Source organism: Festucalex cinctus, chromosome 1 (genome assembly GCF_051991245.1).
Source record: "Festucalex cinctus isolate MCC-2025b chromosome 1, RoL_Fcin_1.0, whole genome shotgun sequence".
Classification (NCBI taxonomy): domain Eukaryota; kingdom Metazoa; phylum Chordata; class Actinopteri; order Syngnathiformes; family Syngnathidae; genus Festucalex; species Festucalex cinctus.
Window position 1 is genome coordinate 6,226,239 of NC_135411.1, and position 18,464 is coordinate 6,244,702.

General features: G+C 37.8%; 2 protein-coding genes across 6 annotated transcripts in view; one reads left to right on the top strand and one right to left on the bottom strand.

Moving 5' to 3' along the window:
• The window catches only part of sirt6 (sirtuin 6), a 37,290-nt gene extending 25,606 nt beyond the window's left edge, over window positions 1-11,684 (top strand). For 2 of the 5 annotated variants that reach the window (XR_013282340.1, XR_013282332.1), the window contains 4 exons: window positions 1,838-2,131; window positions 8,467-8,548; window positions 8,918-9,604; window positions 11,430-11,684. Coding sequence is in view for 1 of the 5 variants with exons in the window: in XM_077513082.1 (XP_077369208.1) it covers window positions 1,838-2,125 (288 nt within the window). In the remaining 4 variants the exon portion in view is untranslated. Of the gene's footprint in view, window positions 1-1,837; window positions 3,541-8,466; window positions 8,549-8,917; window positions 9,605-11,429 lie in introns of those variants that run through there. The other 3 variants (XR_013282333.1, XR_013282336.1, XM_077513082.1) reach the window with 3 other exon arrangements.
• LOC144013844 (relaxin-3 receptor 1-like) lies at window positions 11,287-16,901 on the bottom strand. The gene is made up of 3 exons (XM_077513128.1): window positions 16,463-16,901; window positions 13,317-13,766; window positions 11,287-11,960 (listed from the first exon to the last, which is right to left on the bottom strand). The coding sequence occupies exons 1-3, from the start codon at window positions 16,658-16,660 to the stop codon at window positions 11,364-11,366; spliced, it is 1,245 nt and encodes a 414-aa protein (XP_077369254.1). The 5' UTR covers window positions 16,661-16,901; the 3' UTR covers window positions 11,287-11,363.
• Between the last annotated feature and the right edge of the window lie 1,563 nt (window positions 16,902-18,464).

Consider the following 18,464-nt stretch of genomic DNA (forward strand, 5'->3'; position numbering starts at 1 on the left):
GGCAAGACACAGTGTCCAATCACTGGTGAGCTATTTTTGCATTAATTGAAGGCAATTAACTTCAAAGACGCAGCGGGTTTTTATTGTTTAGGTACAATGCAAGCTGCAAAGGCAAACTGTTAACTGCCTATTTAAAGTTAACTACCAGTATCGATTCTGACGCCTGCGTATCGATACGCGTATTGTAATGAGTCCCGCAATGATATATTGCCGTATCGATTTTTTGAGCACACCCCTACTGTTTAGAACCCTTTCGGCAGCAGTTCTGCAGCGCCGGTCGTCGAGGGACTAGCGGGGCCGTGACGTCACCTGTCGTCTGATTGGCCGACAGCAACGCCGCTGCCACCTCAAGCGACGGCGTGCCCCCCTCCCCATTCCCTTGTTTTAAGCGAGAGAAGAAGCGCCCGCCGGGCGCCCGCCGGTCTTCGCCAAAGTCATAAAATTGCAATACCGTATTTTCCGCACTATAAGGCGCACCTAAAAGCCTTCAATTTTTTCAAAAGCTGACCATGCGCCTTATAATCCAGTGCGCCTTATATATGGATCAATATTGCTCCGCAACAGGTCTCGCTGTCAAGACGCTATCGGTGACCCTGCACGATCGGCAGAAGATCCCGCCATCTTGGATCGCTAGCTAATACTACCTCAGAGAAAATAATAAAACAGCTGTTTATTCATTTTGGGAGTGAATGGAGTTGTCAAAAAGCTGGTTTGTAATCTATTAATAAACTTTGACTGACCTATCTGACTGTTTTGTTGACATTCCCTTTAGCGCAGCACCATCTAATGGATGCATAACGTAACCCCAGCCTCTACTTTAGTGACTTATATAAGGAAAAAGTTTTAAAATGTCATTCATTGAAGATGCGCCTTATAATGCGGTGCGCCTTATATACGTAAAAGGTTTTAAAATAAGTACTTCATTGAAGGTGCGCCTTATAATGCGGTGCGCCTTATAGTGCGGAAAATACGGTATATACAATAAATATGTTTTACAACAACTCTGCACAATATGTGGCAGGCAGCTCTTGATTTAGCGTTATGGTGAGTTATTCATGGATTTTATATTTGTTTTATGTTTTTGTTGCTGTTACATAAAAATGTGGCTTCACGTTTATTGTTATCTACAAAATACCCCAGTTTTTGTGTTGCTCGTATCATTCTTGATAAGCGTTACAAAAATAGCGACCATACTAAAGCGTTGTTGTTTCCCTTTTATGGTGTTAGTGCTGCTTGTACAGGTACATAAATATTAGGGGTATGCTCAAAAAATTGATACGGCAATATATCGTTGCGGGCCTCATTACAATACACGTATCGATACGCAGGCGTCAGAATCGATATTGCTCATTAACTTTAAGTAGGCAGTTAACGTTTGCATTGTACCTAAAAAAGAAAAACCAGCAGCGTCTTTGAAGTTAATTGCCTTCAATTAATGCAAAAATAGCTCACCAGTGATTGGACACTGTGTCTTGCTAAGAAAAATGAAAGCAGAGGAAGAATATCAACATTTATTTACTTAGAAACTTAACATGACTTTGATATTTTTGCTCATATCGGCTCATGCATATTAATACATTTTCAGCTAACAAAAATATTTTTGTCAGTCAGCATAACAAACATATCCTTTCGGTATACATATGACTTTTATGAAAGTAAATTAATGTAATATATCGGGATACATATCGCCTGAAGTATCAAGTATTGGGATACATATGTATCACGATACGTATCGTATCGTGACTCCTGTATCGTGATACGTATCGTATCATGAGGTTGGCGCCAATACCGAGCCCTAATAAATATGCAAAGTTTGTTCTAACTTGTCGTCTTGCAGGATAAGCATGCCCACTTGCGTATCAATGGCTACGTGGACGACGTCATGAAGCAGCTGATGGAGCACCTGGACTTGGACATCCCAAAGTGGGAAGGGCCAACGGTGTGCGAGAGCTCCAGCTCTGCACCCGAGCCCGCGCACGCTCTGCGCGCGGATGTGAAGGTCAAAGGTGAGCTCGTTAAGGAGGAGAAGAAACGAGCAGCAGATGGCGACGCCGTCAAACAAGAGACTGTGACAGTAAAGAAGGAGAGGAAAGATCCTCCGGTGGGGATCAAGGATGACAAATAGCCTCAGGTACCATCCTCGTCAAAAATGCCTCGAGAAACTTAACTTTTTTATTTTTACAAGTTGGATCACAAAGTATGGAAGCGTATTGCACTTGGGAAAAAAGAACCTCCTATTTTTCTGACAAGTTTTTTGGGGTGGGAAGCTTTGGGGTTTTTTTTTGGTTTTTTTATTTGTTTTTAAATATTTTTTTATGTTTTACTGAATATTTTTTTCTGTCATAAAAAAAAATATTCAGAAAAACAAGGGAAAAATTATTTAGAAAAACAGGAGAAAAAACAAAATATTCAGAAAAACAGGGAAAAACGTTATTAAAAAAAAACAAACAGAAAAAAAGTGTTCCAAAAACAGAGCTTGTTTTAATGTTTTTTTTTTTTTTTTTTTTTTACCTCCTAAACTCCAAGTGACTTGTTGCAGACCACTGACCTGTATATATGATTGGATAGCCGATAGCCCATACTTGCTAGTGCAAGCCGTTGAAGTCACAGGGCAGCCATCTTGTTACTCCCACCTCGCAAGCAGACTAAAACTATACGGCAGTGGTGTCCAAACTACGACCCGGCGGCCATTTGCGGCCCGCTGTCCATTTTTCAGTGGCCCGCGACATCTGGTAAAAATTTGACTCAGTTCAAATAAAATAAACAAAACAAAAATGTTTGGAGATTGGGGTCGTACCATTTTTTTTCCTTGTTAAAAAATAGTGACCACCCCGGCACATTTTTTTTTTCTGTTTTTTTTTAGTATTGTTTTTCTGTTGTTGTTGTTTTTTTGTTGTTGTTGTTTTTTTGTTTTTTTTTCTGAGTAATGTTTTACCCCGTTTTGCTTTTCTGAATATTTTTTTTATGACAGAAAAAAAAATCTTCAGAAAAAAACAGAAAAATAAAATAGTCCAAAATAAAAACAAAGCTCCCCCAAAAAATTTGTCAGAAAAACATTTTTTTTTTCCCCCTCAAGTGAATGCAATACACTTCCGTAAATGCAAGTTCTGTTACCTCTTTTTGCCCACTGGAACTTACAGTACTTTGTTGATCTCCACTTTTTCCTCTTAAATATTCAGTTCTGTGGTAATGTTTGCCATGAAGCACCACCGGCCTCCACAAAACAGTTAAAAAAAAATAAAATAAAAAAGTCAAATGTAGAGCATTTGGTTATAAGTACAGCTTTTAATAAAGTGCAATGAGGTGTCCGCACCTTCTTGTACATTTTTAGCTTTGCGTTCCACATTTCATCCCTTTGGAAAAGAAGCATCTCCTTCTTTGAGTGATGCATGTACAATACAGCCTTAAGTTTACATTTTAATATGAGACAAGAAAATGTTTTTGTTGTAAATAGTTATGTGACATTTTTATCTCAGGAAGAATGTTGTTGTATTTTTTTTATACTTGTCTTTTGGTAATAAATTGAGGCACAACTTTGCAGTCATTGGTCATGTGCTATCCGTAGCATGTTGTCAGTCAGTCATGGCCTACTTAACACCAAGAGGAGGAAAATTTATCAGGTAATTATTCAGCTGACATAATGATATGTTATTTTTTTTATTGTGCATGGGAACCTCATGAACATGTCTTAGGTCAACATGTCAGCTCGGACAGGAGCTCGTTATGCGCTGATATCACCTGGCAATCTTTAATATGCTGCCATCCACATTTTCCGAAACATAAACATCACATGAAGAGCTCACGCGTTTGTGTCAGGTCATCGAGTGCAGATTTACTCTATGTCATATGTTTTGTTCCATTATGTAAATTCAATTCAATTTAATTCACTCTTTAAAGTAAACAAAATGAAATAAAAAATAATCAACACAAAATGAATGACAGCGAGCGGTCAAGACGTTTTCAGTGTAACAATACTACAAAATAATTCAACTGCATGTCTATGAAATATATTTATTTTTTTGCAGTAATTGTGCTTTGAAACATTTTTTTTTTTTTAAATACAAACTGACTGACAGACTGAAAAGATTTTGTTTTACTATACAAATTGTTCCACAGACTGACACCTTGAGTTGAAAAACATCCTTCTTTTTGTTTTGTTCTGTATTTAGTTTTGGAAAAAATGTCTGTTCCTCTTAAATTATACTCACGTTCCCTTTTTTTTTTTTTATATATATATATAAATTTGGTTTGTTTATTGACTGAGCTAACTCGAGCCCAGGATGCTTCCTCCGTAACAAATTCGTGTTCAAAGTACATTTGGAGCAGACCCGTTCATTGTTATTTACGCAAATCTGACTGTTTTTGTTTTTATTTATTTTTTTAGTTTTGCATCGTGTATTAGCCCCTAATCATGGGTCCAAAGAAAGCAAGTGCATTTTGTTTTTTGTTTTTCATCATTTTAGATAGGATATCTTCTATTAAAATAAAACAGTGTCTATTTCTACACTTTTCTATTTATGATAAACAGTATACAGTGCAGTTTGTGGTGTAAAATAGTAAAAAAAAAACAACAACTTGGAAATAGTTTTTTTTTTTTTAAGACTTAGAACGGATTAAAATTATTTACATTGATTATAATGGGAAAAATTGTTTCGGATTTCGAACAATTCGCTTTTGGAACAGCCTTCTGGAACGGATTATGTTTGAAAACCGAGGTTTGACTGTATTCTAATTTTCTGAGACAGTCCTGTACACTAGTGTCAGTGCTAAACATTTAATTCTGCCAAACTACACTACACTTATAAGTGTACAGGTATTGCACTAGTGTTAGTGTTACTCAAACTACACTTCAATTTGGTAAATCGTCTTGATTTATGTCACATTTTTCCTGCTTGCAGGGCTCTCAAAGCGCTTTACATTTTGATGCTGTGTCACCAGTAGTAACCGAGGGTTCAGTATCTTGCTCAAGGACACTTTAACATAGTCACACTGGCGTGGGATCGGACCCACTTGCTGTCAACTGGAGATGACATCAATGTTGCTCAACCAATCAAAGTGCAGCTGACTTTATTAGAAAACGATCAATCAGGTTGCTGAAAACCTGAGCAAAACTATTTTTTTTTCCCCCATTGCATGTCGATAGCAGTCCAAGTCTGTGCATCAGCGTTAGTATTCTGTCAAGGACATGAGAATTTTCACTTGTCTGCTAAGTGACAGGCACAGCTCATGAAACATTTAGCAATGCCCCCATGGTGAAAGTGCTGAGGCGGCTGTCATGTTTGCCAAGGCTTTGCTAGCCGCGTGTTGCCAAATAGACGAAGTTGAGTTGAGCCAGTTAAGGTCAGAAAACCTGCTACTCAATCGAGGGACATTTTGAAAGCGCTACACGGAGCGCGGATGCACCAACCAAAAAAAAAAAAAATCATCTAATTAAAGATGGACACAAACGAGGAGTCCAATATAAGCTAATATTGTAAAAAAATAAAATAAATAAATAAATAAATCTTTATTCATGGCTATTAATTCTGCAAAATCCATCCGTTTTTATCCATCTCCGAAGGCGGCCATATTGCCACATGCTGTTGACTGAAAGTGTCAAAATTTGTGAATGTCACATGACCTATATACCTACACATGAAAAAAACAACAAATGTAAAACAAAATGTAAACTCCACAAAGGAACGCCCAAGCCAAGGTTTGTACACCAAAACTTCATGGTAGAAGTGCTAGTTCATCATAAATGATATTTTGTAAACAAACCCCATATTGTTTCACGAGCCTGCATAAGCTTTTCAGGCTGTACAATGCATTGTATTGCATGTTGTACATTATCACAATTAATCAACCATAAGATAACAGAGTGGTAAATAAACAAGGATTTTTGCTACCCCCTTTTTTTGGGAGGGGGGGGGGGGGGCTGATGGGAGGGTCTCCAAGCTAATGCTAAAAACCCACGAAAGTGCAGGTACTAAATTTAATGCTGTCAGAAATAAGCTTCACTGTCAGTTTGGTATTTTTGCTGATGAGCAGTTTTGTGTTTGTGCCAAAAACATTTGGAAATGTGGTTGTATATTTTTATTTGCCTTCTCAAAAAGATTTTTCAAAAATGTTCAATTGAGTTGGACTGTTTTTTTTTTTAATGGTCACATTAATAATGAAAATAGGTTTGGGATGAGTTATAATTTGCTCATTATTTTTTATTTATTTATTTTTACTAGTATATCACAAAACCCTGGCTTTTGGTGTGTAGACTGTTCTATCCACTGTACAATTTTTTACGTTTCTGTAGTCATACATTTTGGAGTTGGACCACAATTTTTGCAGAAGAATAGGCCTCAAAAGGCAACATCGCGAAAGACTTGAGCCCAGTGAGCATGTCAAGGATGAACTTTTATGAATGTATTTTTACTTTCCATTTGCAACCCCCACCACAACGTGCCCGCCCTTCCAAATCATCTTCAATTGGTGAGTAATTTTACTTTTGTGTAACTTTTATTTTGTCTAGTAGAGGTCATTATTTGACGAGACAAAAAATGTAAACGTTGCATGTAGCGTTTTAAAACAGCCATTCATATGGCATTTGTTATTAGGGATGTAACGATATCCAAACATCACGATACGATATTATCACAATATGAAGGTCACAATACAATAATTATCATGATATTGTGGGGAGGTTGGCGATGTAAAAAAAAAAAAAAAAAAAAAAAAAAAAAAGGCCAAAACATGCCTTGTGAAAATTAAACGGCACGAAGAAACTAACCACCAGAGGGTGCTAGAACTGCACAAATGGAAATCAAAAAAAAAAAAAGTCTGAACACCCCTGCTCAAATGCCAGGTCTTTTGTGATAGAAGAAGATAATTCATTGCTAGCCTTTTATTTCCCCCCCCCACCATTGACATGACTTACAAGCTTTAAACTTGCTCCCAGTCAGCCATGTTAAAATTCTGCTTCTGGCCTAAGAATCACTGAGTGGTTTGGGTCCGGAAAACATTAAACGAAATGCTGATTGAATATAAACGAGGTCTGCAAACTCGGCTTAACTCGTGGAGCCCAGCTTTCAAAGCAAACACGGTGAAGCGGCGTTGTAGCTGTTGTGCTGAACGCAAATGGAATAAATTGCCAACAGAAGTGATGTCAGCACCAAGGACAAAAATGTATTAAAATTGGTGCATTTTTCACATTCCTTTAATTATGAAATATTTTTAAATCAATATCATGACGATGACGATATTGTGGCAGTTTTAATATCGTGATATCACGATATTGCTGTTATCGTTACATCCCTAATAACTCATTTGCTCCCAATAACGTATAAATACGTTTTTCTAATGTTCTAAGTGTTCCAAAGACGTATTTATACGTTTGTTTGTTTTTTTTATGCTAGAGCATACAGAAGGCTTTGATGCAGCCTCTCAACTGCAAAGAACGGTTGCAGAAATGGTAGTTATTACACAAACAGCCAGCAGGTGGCAGTAGAGCAAAGGAGATCAACCAGGGCCATGTAGAAAAAAAGCTCAATTACTTTGAATTTTAAATAGATTTGTGAAAACTGATTAAACTTAGCTCTCTTCTAATGCTTATTGCTGCAAAACAGAAACAGATAGAAACATACTTTTTTTTCCTGATGAAAGAAGAGACTTTAATCTTTCTTTTGATTCCATGATTTTATAGAAATAGAAGACAATATTCTGTGGGCCTTGTAAAATCAGTCAAAATCCAGTAAAACAGCCGGGAGCGAATGGGATTGAGAAATGTGAAAATGGCTGGGAGTGAATGAGTTAATGGTTCAAAAAATGTTTTGAAGTGATTTTTTTTTTTTTTAACTCTTTGACCGCCAAAAACGTTTAATAACGATCAGTAAAATCATGATGTATGCAGCCATAAACGTTAAATGACGTCAACTACGTTTTTTATTTATTTATTTTTTTTCTCAGTGCAACGTCTAAGTGCAGCGCTGCCCAGTCAATGGGTTGTGGAATCAAAAACACTAACTATGGCCAGCAGATGGAAGCATTGTATCTCTTTTCGTGAATGATCAAAGCCTTTGTCATATCAAAGTTTTTTTTTTTTTTATAACCTGTGGCAGTAAAAGAGTTAAATAACATCACAAAAAAAAAGGCGTTTGACCTGGGGGGTGTGTGGACTTTTAATATCCACCATCAATGGTGACCAGTTTTCCGAGTGACCTCATTTGCAGTCATGACGACAGAGGAAGGATGCAATTTGGCGAGGTAATTACTGCCAGAGCGCACACAATGGCGGAGCAGGCGTCGTGTCGTGATGATATTTACATGTCAACCGCCATCTATGGCCAGCTAAAGATGATTATCCACGTTCTGGACTTGAAAGGTTGCAAAAGGGCAAAAATGGCTTGAAAATTCATCACAGCACTCTTGTCATTTTTTTTTTTTATTTAATTGATACCAATACACACATATGACGTATACATGATGTTTTCACAGAACACATCAAATTCCAGCGTCACGCGCATTAGACATGGATGTGGCTGATCATCCCCCCGTGGGGCCTTGCAGTATTTTTGAGGTAAATGGAGGCAGTCAGACATGACATCAAAGTGTTAAAAGCACCATAAAATACAGTTTTTCATCAGAGTGATATCAAAATGGAGAGGAAAAACAACATTCAACCACATTTGTGCGTTTTTTCTTGGTTAGACTGAGAAAAAGTAGAGATTTGCATTGTTTTGTTTTGATGCAAATGATACCTGTACTTGTTCATCCAGAACTCTGGTGAAATGTGCATAGCAACTGAAAAAATCGGACCTGTGCCAAAAGACGATGTCATCCTTGAGAGTTCAAAACTGATTTTATGCAAAAAGCAACCAATGTGATATCAAGTCATTTGGCCAACTGAACACCCACTTATTCGCAAATTATTCGTTTTTTTCCCCAGATATGAACTGAAATATCCTGCTCAAGCCGAAGTGAGAGGAGGAGCTTCATTCAGTCAGGCCAGATCTTTGTTTAACTCATTTGCTCCCAATAACGTCTAAATATGTTTGTTTTTTTTAATGTAAGTTTCCCGAAGACGTATTTATATGTTTGTTTGTTTTTTTATGCTAGAGCATACAGAAGGCTTTGATGCAGCCTCTCAACTGCAAAGAACGCTTGCAGAAATGGTAGTTATGACACAAACGGCCAGCCGGTGGCAGCAGAGCAAAGGAGATCAACCAGGGCCATCTAGAAAAAAAGCTCAATTACTTACAATTTTAAATAGATTTGTGAAAACTGATGAAACTTAGCTATCTTCTAATGCTAATTGCTGCAAAACGGAAACAGATAGAAACATACTTTTTTTTCCTGATGAAAGAAGAGACTCTAATCTTTCTTTTGATAGGTTCCATGCTTTTTATAGCAATTGGACAAAATATTCTGTGGGCCTTGCAAAATCAGTCACAATCCAGTAAAACAGCCGGGAGCGAACGGGATTGCGAAATGTGAAAATGGCGGCGAGTGAATGAGTTAAATAGGGGGGGGAGAGTAAATTTTTCCTATTTGCAGCGTTTCTGTGACGCCACAAGATGCTGACAAACACTTGCGAATAGGAAAGGAGTAAGTTGGAGAAAATTTTCGCCGCACGGTACGTGTATGTTTTTGCTCTGCAACATATGCACTTCTGGTGCATTTTTTTTTTCTTAATCAAATCAGCCATTCATTTTGAAGGGGAATTTTGTAAGATGAGTTTGAAAGGAGCAGACTTTGGGACTACCCCCCCCCACACACACACTTCCTTAAACCCACTGAGCAACGAATGGTTGCAAGTGTTTAAAGGGATACTTGACTCATTTCAGCAGTAAAAAGTTAATATTTTATCTATAATTAATGTGGTAACATCATTATTTTTCATGTACAATTAATGCTAGGGATGTTCGATACCACTTTTTTTCAGACCGATACCGATACCGATACTCAGACCCCCAGTACTCACCGATACCGATACCAACTGCCGATACAAGTAGTACATGTTGACAAATAAAAAAAATCATTAAAAGATATTTTTAAACAAATATATTTCCTTTCATTTTGACAAAAACATAACAAAACAGCACAGTCACTCTTCAATAGTCTTAACGCTCAAAATAAAACACAAAAATGCTCTTTTAGTTTAAGATTCACAATTTTTAAGTATTTCCAAAGCGGTGAAGTTTTGGTGAAAAACTGCCGCAAGCTAGCGCCACTTACAGGCAAGGAGGACTCACTTAACGTCTTCCCCCTCTGCCATCGCTCGCTTGTACTCGTCTGCGTCACGAGTACTTGAGTACTTGAAAAAAGGCTGGTATCAGCCCGATACCGATACCTGGTACTCGCCCATCCCTAATTAATACCTTTAAAAATTAACTTTTCTACTTGCTGTCGCCTGATGATGACATCACCTGTGCTGAGGGAAGTCGGTAACTGCCAATCATGGCTCACCTGTTTTCTGGGTTTGATCAGTAAACTGAGCCGTGATTGGTCGTTACCTACTTCCTTAGCGCAGAGCACAGGTGATGTCATCATCAGTCGACAGCAAGTGGAAAAATTACTTTTTAAAGGTCCGAATTGTACATGAAAAATAACGAAGTTACCACATTAATTGTAGACAAAATATGAACTTTTTACTGCTGAAATCCCTTTAAGTATTAACTCTTTGACCGCCAATAACGTTTAATGACGGATGCTAAAATCCTAATGAGTGCCGCCATAAACGTTAATTGACGTTTACTACGTTTTTTTTTTTTTTTAATCATTGGGTAGTGCAACGGCTAAGTGGAGCGCTGCCTGGTCAATGGGTTGTGGAATCAAAAACACCCACTAACTATGGCCAGCAGATGGCAGCATTTTATATCTTTTCAATGGGCTCAAAGTGTATGAAATTACAATGAAACATGACGAATCTGATGAAGGAGAACGTTTTCAACAAAGTCTTTGTCACTTGAAATCTAATTCACAGAGTGTCACTAAAGAAAAAATACGGTTGTGCAAAAGATCTTGACAAAAAGCTTGTTTTCTCCATTTTGTTTTTGTATTTTCGCTTATGTCACTCAAATTACCCATTTTCAAATGGTGATTACTAAAGAACGGAATAAGCTAGAAACATACTTTTTTTTTTTTTTATGTTTATGTAGTCGAAGTGCACAATATTTTGTTTGCCTTGAAAAATGAGTGAAAATGCTCTAAATCAGCTGGCACTGTCGGGGTTGTTTTTTGGATAACGTTTGGCAGTCAAAGAGTTAATATATACAATTATCAACATAGTAATAATCAAGATGAGGCCTCAATTACTCAGATTTATTTTTGTTGCTATTCACGCTATTCCCTGCGAATGGTTGTATTCCCTTTTAGAATAAACCCACATAAAATCACATATTGTCTTTGTGTGTCATGACCAAGCCGGTGGGTGCGACCTCTGCTCTCCTCCCCCTCAGGGCATTGTTGAAAACGTTTTGGACGGGGATCGACACGCGGAGGAGAAGCTCTTTGAGCCCGGCGCGGTATTCCCGGCGGACGAGGCAGTAGAGGACCGGGTTGAGGCAGCTGTTGGCCTGCGCCAGGCACACGGTCAGCGGGAAGGCGTAGGCCTGCGCGTTGTAGAAGGCCTTGCTGAAGGGCGCCAGGTCAAACTTGATCAGCACGCCCCACAGCGTCAGAGCCTGGTTGGGCAGCCAGCAGACGAAGAAGGACAGGACGACGATGGTGACGGAGCGGGTGACTCTGGAGCGGCGGCGGCGGTGGCTGCGGCGGCGGCCGCCCCCGTCGCCGATCGCGCCGCCCACCGCGCGCTGGCTCAGGATGAACCTCAGGAGGAGGAGGTAGCACACGCTGATGATGATCAAAGGAAAGACGAATCCCAGCAGCACTTTTTGCAACTGGTAGAGCCCGAGGAGGACTTGAGGGTCCGAGTGGCCGGAATCGGATTCGGAGAACCTCACGAGGCAGAGCTCGTCGTCGGCGGAAACCTGCCAACGCAACACGGGCGGGTGAGTCGGCTCAATCTCAACAGAATATACACGACAGATGTGGGAATTCCGTCAGTATTGACTAGGGCTGGGTCTAAAATATCGATATGTCGAATTGATATTCCTTTTCATAGCCCAATATCGATTCATAAAACCATGAATCGATACTTTTAATACGGCTTTTGCCCCCTGTAAATTAAAGGGATACGTCACTTATTTAGCCCTTTATAGCAATAAAAAACTTAATATTTGGTCTGTAATTAATTTGATACTTTCATTATTTTTCACGTACAATTAGTACCTTTTAAAACACATTTTGCAACTTGATGTCGACAGAGAATGACATCACAAGGGCTCAGGTAACCAATCACAGCGCACCTGTTTTCTCCAAACTACATTCGTGTCGGCAACTAAAGAGCCACTTGAAAAAAATAACCCCGGGACCCACATATCGTTTGGGCATCTACATTGAGGTAGGATTTTGCTTTCCTTTTTTCTTGTTAATTCTGCTGCAGACACCGTTCAAACAGGTGGCCCATTCGAGGCGATATGTCAGCGCATCCGCCATATTGGATGTGGCAATTGTATTTGCCATTACATCAGCAAATGGCACGTTGGATGAGTGGTTAGCACTTCCGCCTCCCAGTTACCGTGGACTCAGGTTCGAGTCCAGGCTCCGGCCTTCCTGGGTGGAGTTTGCATGTTCTCCCCGTGCCTGCGTGGGTCTTCTCCGGGTACTCCGGTCTCCTCCCACATTCCAAAGACATGCATGGCAGGTTAATTGGGCGCTCCGAATTGTCCATAGGTGTGCTTGTGAGTGTGGATGGTTGTTCGTCTCTGTGTGCCCTGCGATTGGCTGGCAACCAGTCCGGGTTCTACCCTGCCTACTGCCCAGAGCCAGTTGGGATAGGCTCCAGCACCCCCCGTGACCCTTGTGAGGAGCAAGCGGTTAAGCCTGGGCTCTGGTGACAGGTCTGGATATAACTACTAATCATTTATCTTCTGTGCATGAGCATTATTAAACAGAAACAAAATTAGCTGATGCTAAATGGCTAGCAATCGTCTTTAGCATTAGCGCGCTAGCGATTACATTGAAGGTAAACAAACACTAACCACCATTTAGTTCACACATACGGCATTGTACATTACACGTGTAATTAATGTCTTAAAAGTCACTTATAAACGATGCTTCAATAGCACGTCAGTAACGAGTGGTGCTATTTGTTAGCTACAATGAGCTATTAGCGGCGCAAACAGCGGCAGACATTTTTAGTCGACCGAACAAACTTGGTCGACTTTCTTTTTTTTTTTCCTAGCCCTATCTGCCGGCTCAATGGATTTACTAGGTCAACAAACCTGAACGGTGGTGGAGTAGATGGAATGCGGCAAGGTGGCCACCAGCGAGACCATCCAAATGGCCAAACTGGCCCACTTGGCTCGAGTGGCCGCCGTCCTGGGGCTGGCGATCTTCAGGGAGGTGACCAGCGAGCGGTAGCGGGTCACGCTCATGGCGGTGAGGAAGAAGACGCTGGCGTACATGTTCATGGTGGTGACCGAGCTCACCATCTTGCACATGACTCTGCCGAAGGGCCAGCGGAAGTCCAGGACCGTGTCCACGGCCCAGAAGGGCAAAGTGAGCACGAACTGGAGGTCGGTCAGCGCCAGGCTCATCACGAAACAGTCGATGGACGAGTGGCTCTGGTGGTGACCTCGGCGGTGGAAGTGAAGCAGGAAGAGCGCCAGGAGGTTCCCCACGAGACCCAGGACGCACACCACCAGGTAGACCAGAGCAATGAGGACTCGCACCTGAAAGAACCAAACCAAAACGTCGCGGTTTACACTTTTTGTTTCTCTTTTTGTGGCCATCAGCTTCTTCCTTGACAATCACACCATGTTTTTGTGGTTCAATACAGAAGTAGGCTTGTGGTGCTAATGCACTTGATGTGTGGCGAGGAGTTATTAGGGGTGTCAGGCAATTAACATTTTTAATCGTAATTAATCACATGACTTCAATAGTTAACTCGCGATTAATCACAAATTTTATCTATCCTCAATGTACAATACATTTTTTTTCTACGTTTCCATACTCCTGTTAACATAAAAGTGGTAAAAAAAAACAAAAAGTTAAATAGAAATGTGGGTGCATCTTTTTGGCATTGATGCAGTAATTTCATATTAATTCATAAAAATTAGTTAAAATGAAAAAAAAAAAAGATGTATTGTGGTAAAAAAAATAGTGTGATATATTTTTTTTATTGAGGTGATTTTCTGCCACTAGATGGCATAATTGCATTTGTAGGACGTTGGTGACAGCTCAATGCATTTTTCTTTCCATATTAAGAGCTATCTAATCTTTAACATGAACTAACTTGTTAAATTTTGCACATTTTTTTTAAATTATAAAATACAACTTTCTGAGATTGGCTGGCAACCAGTCCAGGGTGTCCCCCGCCTACTGCCCAGAGCCTGCTGAGATAGGCTCCAGCACCCCCCGCAACCCTTGTGAGGAAGCGGTCAAGAAAATGGATGGATGGAAAATATAACTTGCCCACAAATATATGCATTATTATTATTATTATTATTATTATTATTATTATTAGGGATGTAACGATAACAGCAATATTGTGATATCGCGACAACAGCCACAATATATCGTCGTCATGTCATGATATTAAAAGCAGCACATCTTCAGGTTGATTTCCATGTGTGCAGTTCTAGCACCCTCTGGTGGCTAGTTTTTTAGTGCAGTTTAATTTTCACATGGCATGTTTTGGCCCATCTATTTTTCAAATCCATGCTAATGGTCAGATGAATAATAACTAATGTGCTTGTGAACAGAGTCAATATGTGGAGGAACTCAATGTATGCTAGCATTAGCATTTAAGTGCCTCAATATTAATTGTGTTTTTTACAGTGTGCATGATTTTGTTTTATTAATAACAAAAAAACTAAAAAAGCATATTTTACAGGTTTCACATCAAGATGAATTTCTAAGTTGTATTTGTTGATTAATTGTACGGCCTCAACTGGCAAGAATTTATAGTACACTCTAAAAAAAAATATTGGGTCAAAAATAGCTCAAAAACGGTCAAAAAGTGATCAAGCGTTGGGTCAAAATCAATAACTACAAAACACTACATAAAATTGGTTTGTTTAAAAGAAAAAAAAAAGGCGAAAAAATTGAGTTGTTTTGTGGATTATTCATTTGAACTAACTTTTGGGGTTAAATGAATCAGTCAAAATTTTGACCCATATTTGGTTATTTTTGACCCAACTGTTTTTACACTGCCCGCTCACAATCTGTAACTGGTTTGAAACCGGATCTGGACCAGACTGACAATTTGATACCAAATTCATTTAATTAACAAAGCAATTATTATTATTATTATTATTATTTTTCAATATTTGTAAAGACAACATGAAACATGGGCAACTAGAATAATTTGACAATAATTTAAATATATCCATCCATCCATCCATCCATTTTCTTGACCGCTTATTCCTCACAAGGGTCGCGGGGGCTGCTGGCGCCTATCTCAGCTGGCTCTGGGCAGTAGGCGGGGGACACCCTGGACTGGTTGCCAACCAATCGCAGATCTATATATATATATATATATATATATATATATATATATATATATATATATATATATATATATATATATATATATATATACATATATATATATATAATTTTTTATTTTATTAATGAATTTGTACAGAGTTACTTCTAAATATTATAATTAAAAATAATGAATTAGTTAAAAATTTATTTCACAGCATTCTTACACACATTTGAACATTTGTCATTATTATTATTATTGTTATTATTGTTATTGTTTTTATTATTATTATTATTTAATCAATGCAAAACTTGTACCTAATTCTAAATAATATAATTAAAAATAACGAATTAGTTTAAAAAATTAATTTCACAGCATTCTTACATGCATTTGAACATTTTTCATTATTATTATTATTATTATTATTATTATTTAATTAATGTAAAATTTGTACCTAATTCTAAATAATATAATTAAAAATAACAAATTTGTTTAAAAAAATTAATTTCACAGCATTCTTACACGCATGTGAACATTTTTCATTATTATTATTATTATTATTATTATTATTATTTAATCAATGTAAAATTTGTACCTAATTCTAAATAATATAATTAAAAATAACGAATTAGTTTAAAAAATTCATTTCACAGCATTCTTACATGCATTTGAACATTTTTCATTATTATTATTATTATTATTATTATTATTATTATTATTTTTTATTTTTTTATTTTTTTTTTAATCAATGTAAAATCTGTACCTAATTCTAAATAATATAATTAAAAATAACGAATTAGTTTAAAAAAATTATTTCACAGCATTCTTACACGCATTTGAACATTTTTCATTATTATCGTTATTTAATCAATGCAAAATGAGTACCTTGAAAATCCAATGTTTAGTTGTTGCATTTCTTTCTTTTGTAGCCGCGCTTACCGCCGTGTTGGCGCCGTCCCCGTGCGAATCCGCGGACGACTCCTTGGAGAGGATGTGGAGCCAGCAGTTGAGCGACAGGTTGAAGGCGGCCAGGTTGGACCCGCCGGCCCCTCCGCCGGGGTTGACCAGTTTGGAGAACTCGCGCTCGTCCTCCTCTCCTCCGCACGCCGCATCCGACGCGCTGCCGTTGCTCTGCATGGCTCCGCCGGTGAGTCACTTTGTTTTTTTTTTGTTTTTTTTAACGCAACTTGGCAACCGCCTTCTCCTCTTGAGGAAGCTTAATTTCCAAAGTGGCTTGTCGTGGGCAAAAATACATCTCCATAGTCCTTGTCATTATGTTTAGTGAGTCATTTCTGATGAAATGAGTGAAAGCAAATATTACTATGTAATTATGACAGCCTAACTCGGAATATTCACACGTGTTGTGGTCGCCTCCTCTCTCCTGTCTGCTTGGAGTGACGCTCACGCCGTCCTCAGCCTTTTTATACTCACTGGTGTTCCGCTCTTGGTCATGTGGGGGCGCAATACTCAAGCAGGCTGAAATTCAAACACTTCAGACGGGATTCACGTCCACTTTTACTGATTTAAAGGGATACTTGACTCATTGAGACATTTTCAGAAGTAAAAAGTTAATATTTTGTGTATAATTAATGTGGTAACTTCATTACTTTTCATGTACAATTGAATTAATACCTTTTAAAAAGTATTTTTTCTACTTGCTGTCAACTGATGATGACATCACTTGTGCTGAGGAAGTAGGTAACGGCCAATCATGGCTCAGTTTGCTGACCAAACCCAGAAAACAGGTGACCCATGATTTAAATTTTTTAGATAAAATATTATTTGAATTGATTTAGAAGAAAAAAAATGCATAATTAAATATTCGAAAAATGTCAGTCCAAATTTGTAAGTCAGAAAAAGAGACAGAAGGTAAATGAAAAAGTTTTTCTAAAAAAAAAACAACCTAAAAATGTATAAAAAAGTTACCATAAAATGTACAAAAAAAGAGAAGAAAATTACATATACTGTACACAAAATTGCCCAAAATATTATTTAAAAAAAGGCAGAACTAAAATGCCCAAAAACAAAAGAAGGCAGAGAATTACCATAAAATATTGACAAAATTGCCAAAAATATCAGAAAATTAATAGCAAAAAAGGCAGAAAATAATGTAAAAAAATAGCCATAAGATGTCCAAAAAAAGAAAAAGAAAGAAAGAAGAAAATGACCACAAAAATTAATTCTATATAATATTCAAAGATTTTGCGGCTTCAGGCAGATTTTTTTTAATTTCGCCTAAAATGGCTCTTTTGACAATAAATGTTGCTGAATAAAAACCTAAAAATGTCAAAAAAGTGACCATAAAATATCCAAAAAGAGCAGAAAATTACCATATAATGTACATAAAATTGCCAAAAAATATTTTAAAAAGAAAAGAAAAGAAATAACTAAAATGTCCAAAAACAAAAGAAAGCAGACAATTACCATAAAATGTCGACAAAATTGCCAAAAATATCAGAAAATTGATAACAAAAAAGGCAGGAAATAATGTTAAAAAAAAAATAGCATAAGATGTCCAAAAAAAGAAGAGGCAAAAAAAAAAAGACCACAATACGTCCATACAGTTTCATTCATCACAATGTTCAAAAGTTTTGCGTCTCCAGGCAGATTTTTTTTTATTTGGCCTAAAATGGCTCTTTTGACACTAAAATTTGCTGAATAAAAACCTAAAAATGTAAATAAAATAAAATTAAATTAAAAAGTGACCATAAACTGTCCAAAAAGAGCAGAAAATTATCATATAATGTACACAAAATTGCCCAAAAAAACATTTTAAAAATCATTATGCAACATTATGCAACCATTTAATTCAGTGATGCGTTCATGTACCACTAGAGGGCGTCCACATACCACTAGCGCTACTTGTGCAACACTTTGCGAGAATCAGTTTAAAGCAAAATCAATGACGTCATCTTTTTCTATAAGCTTGCATTGTTATGTG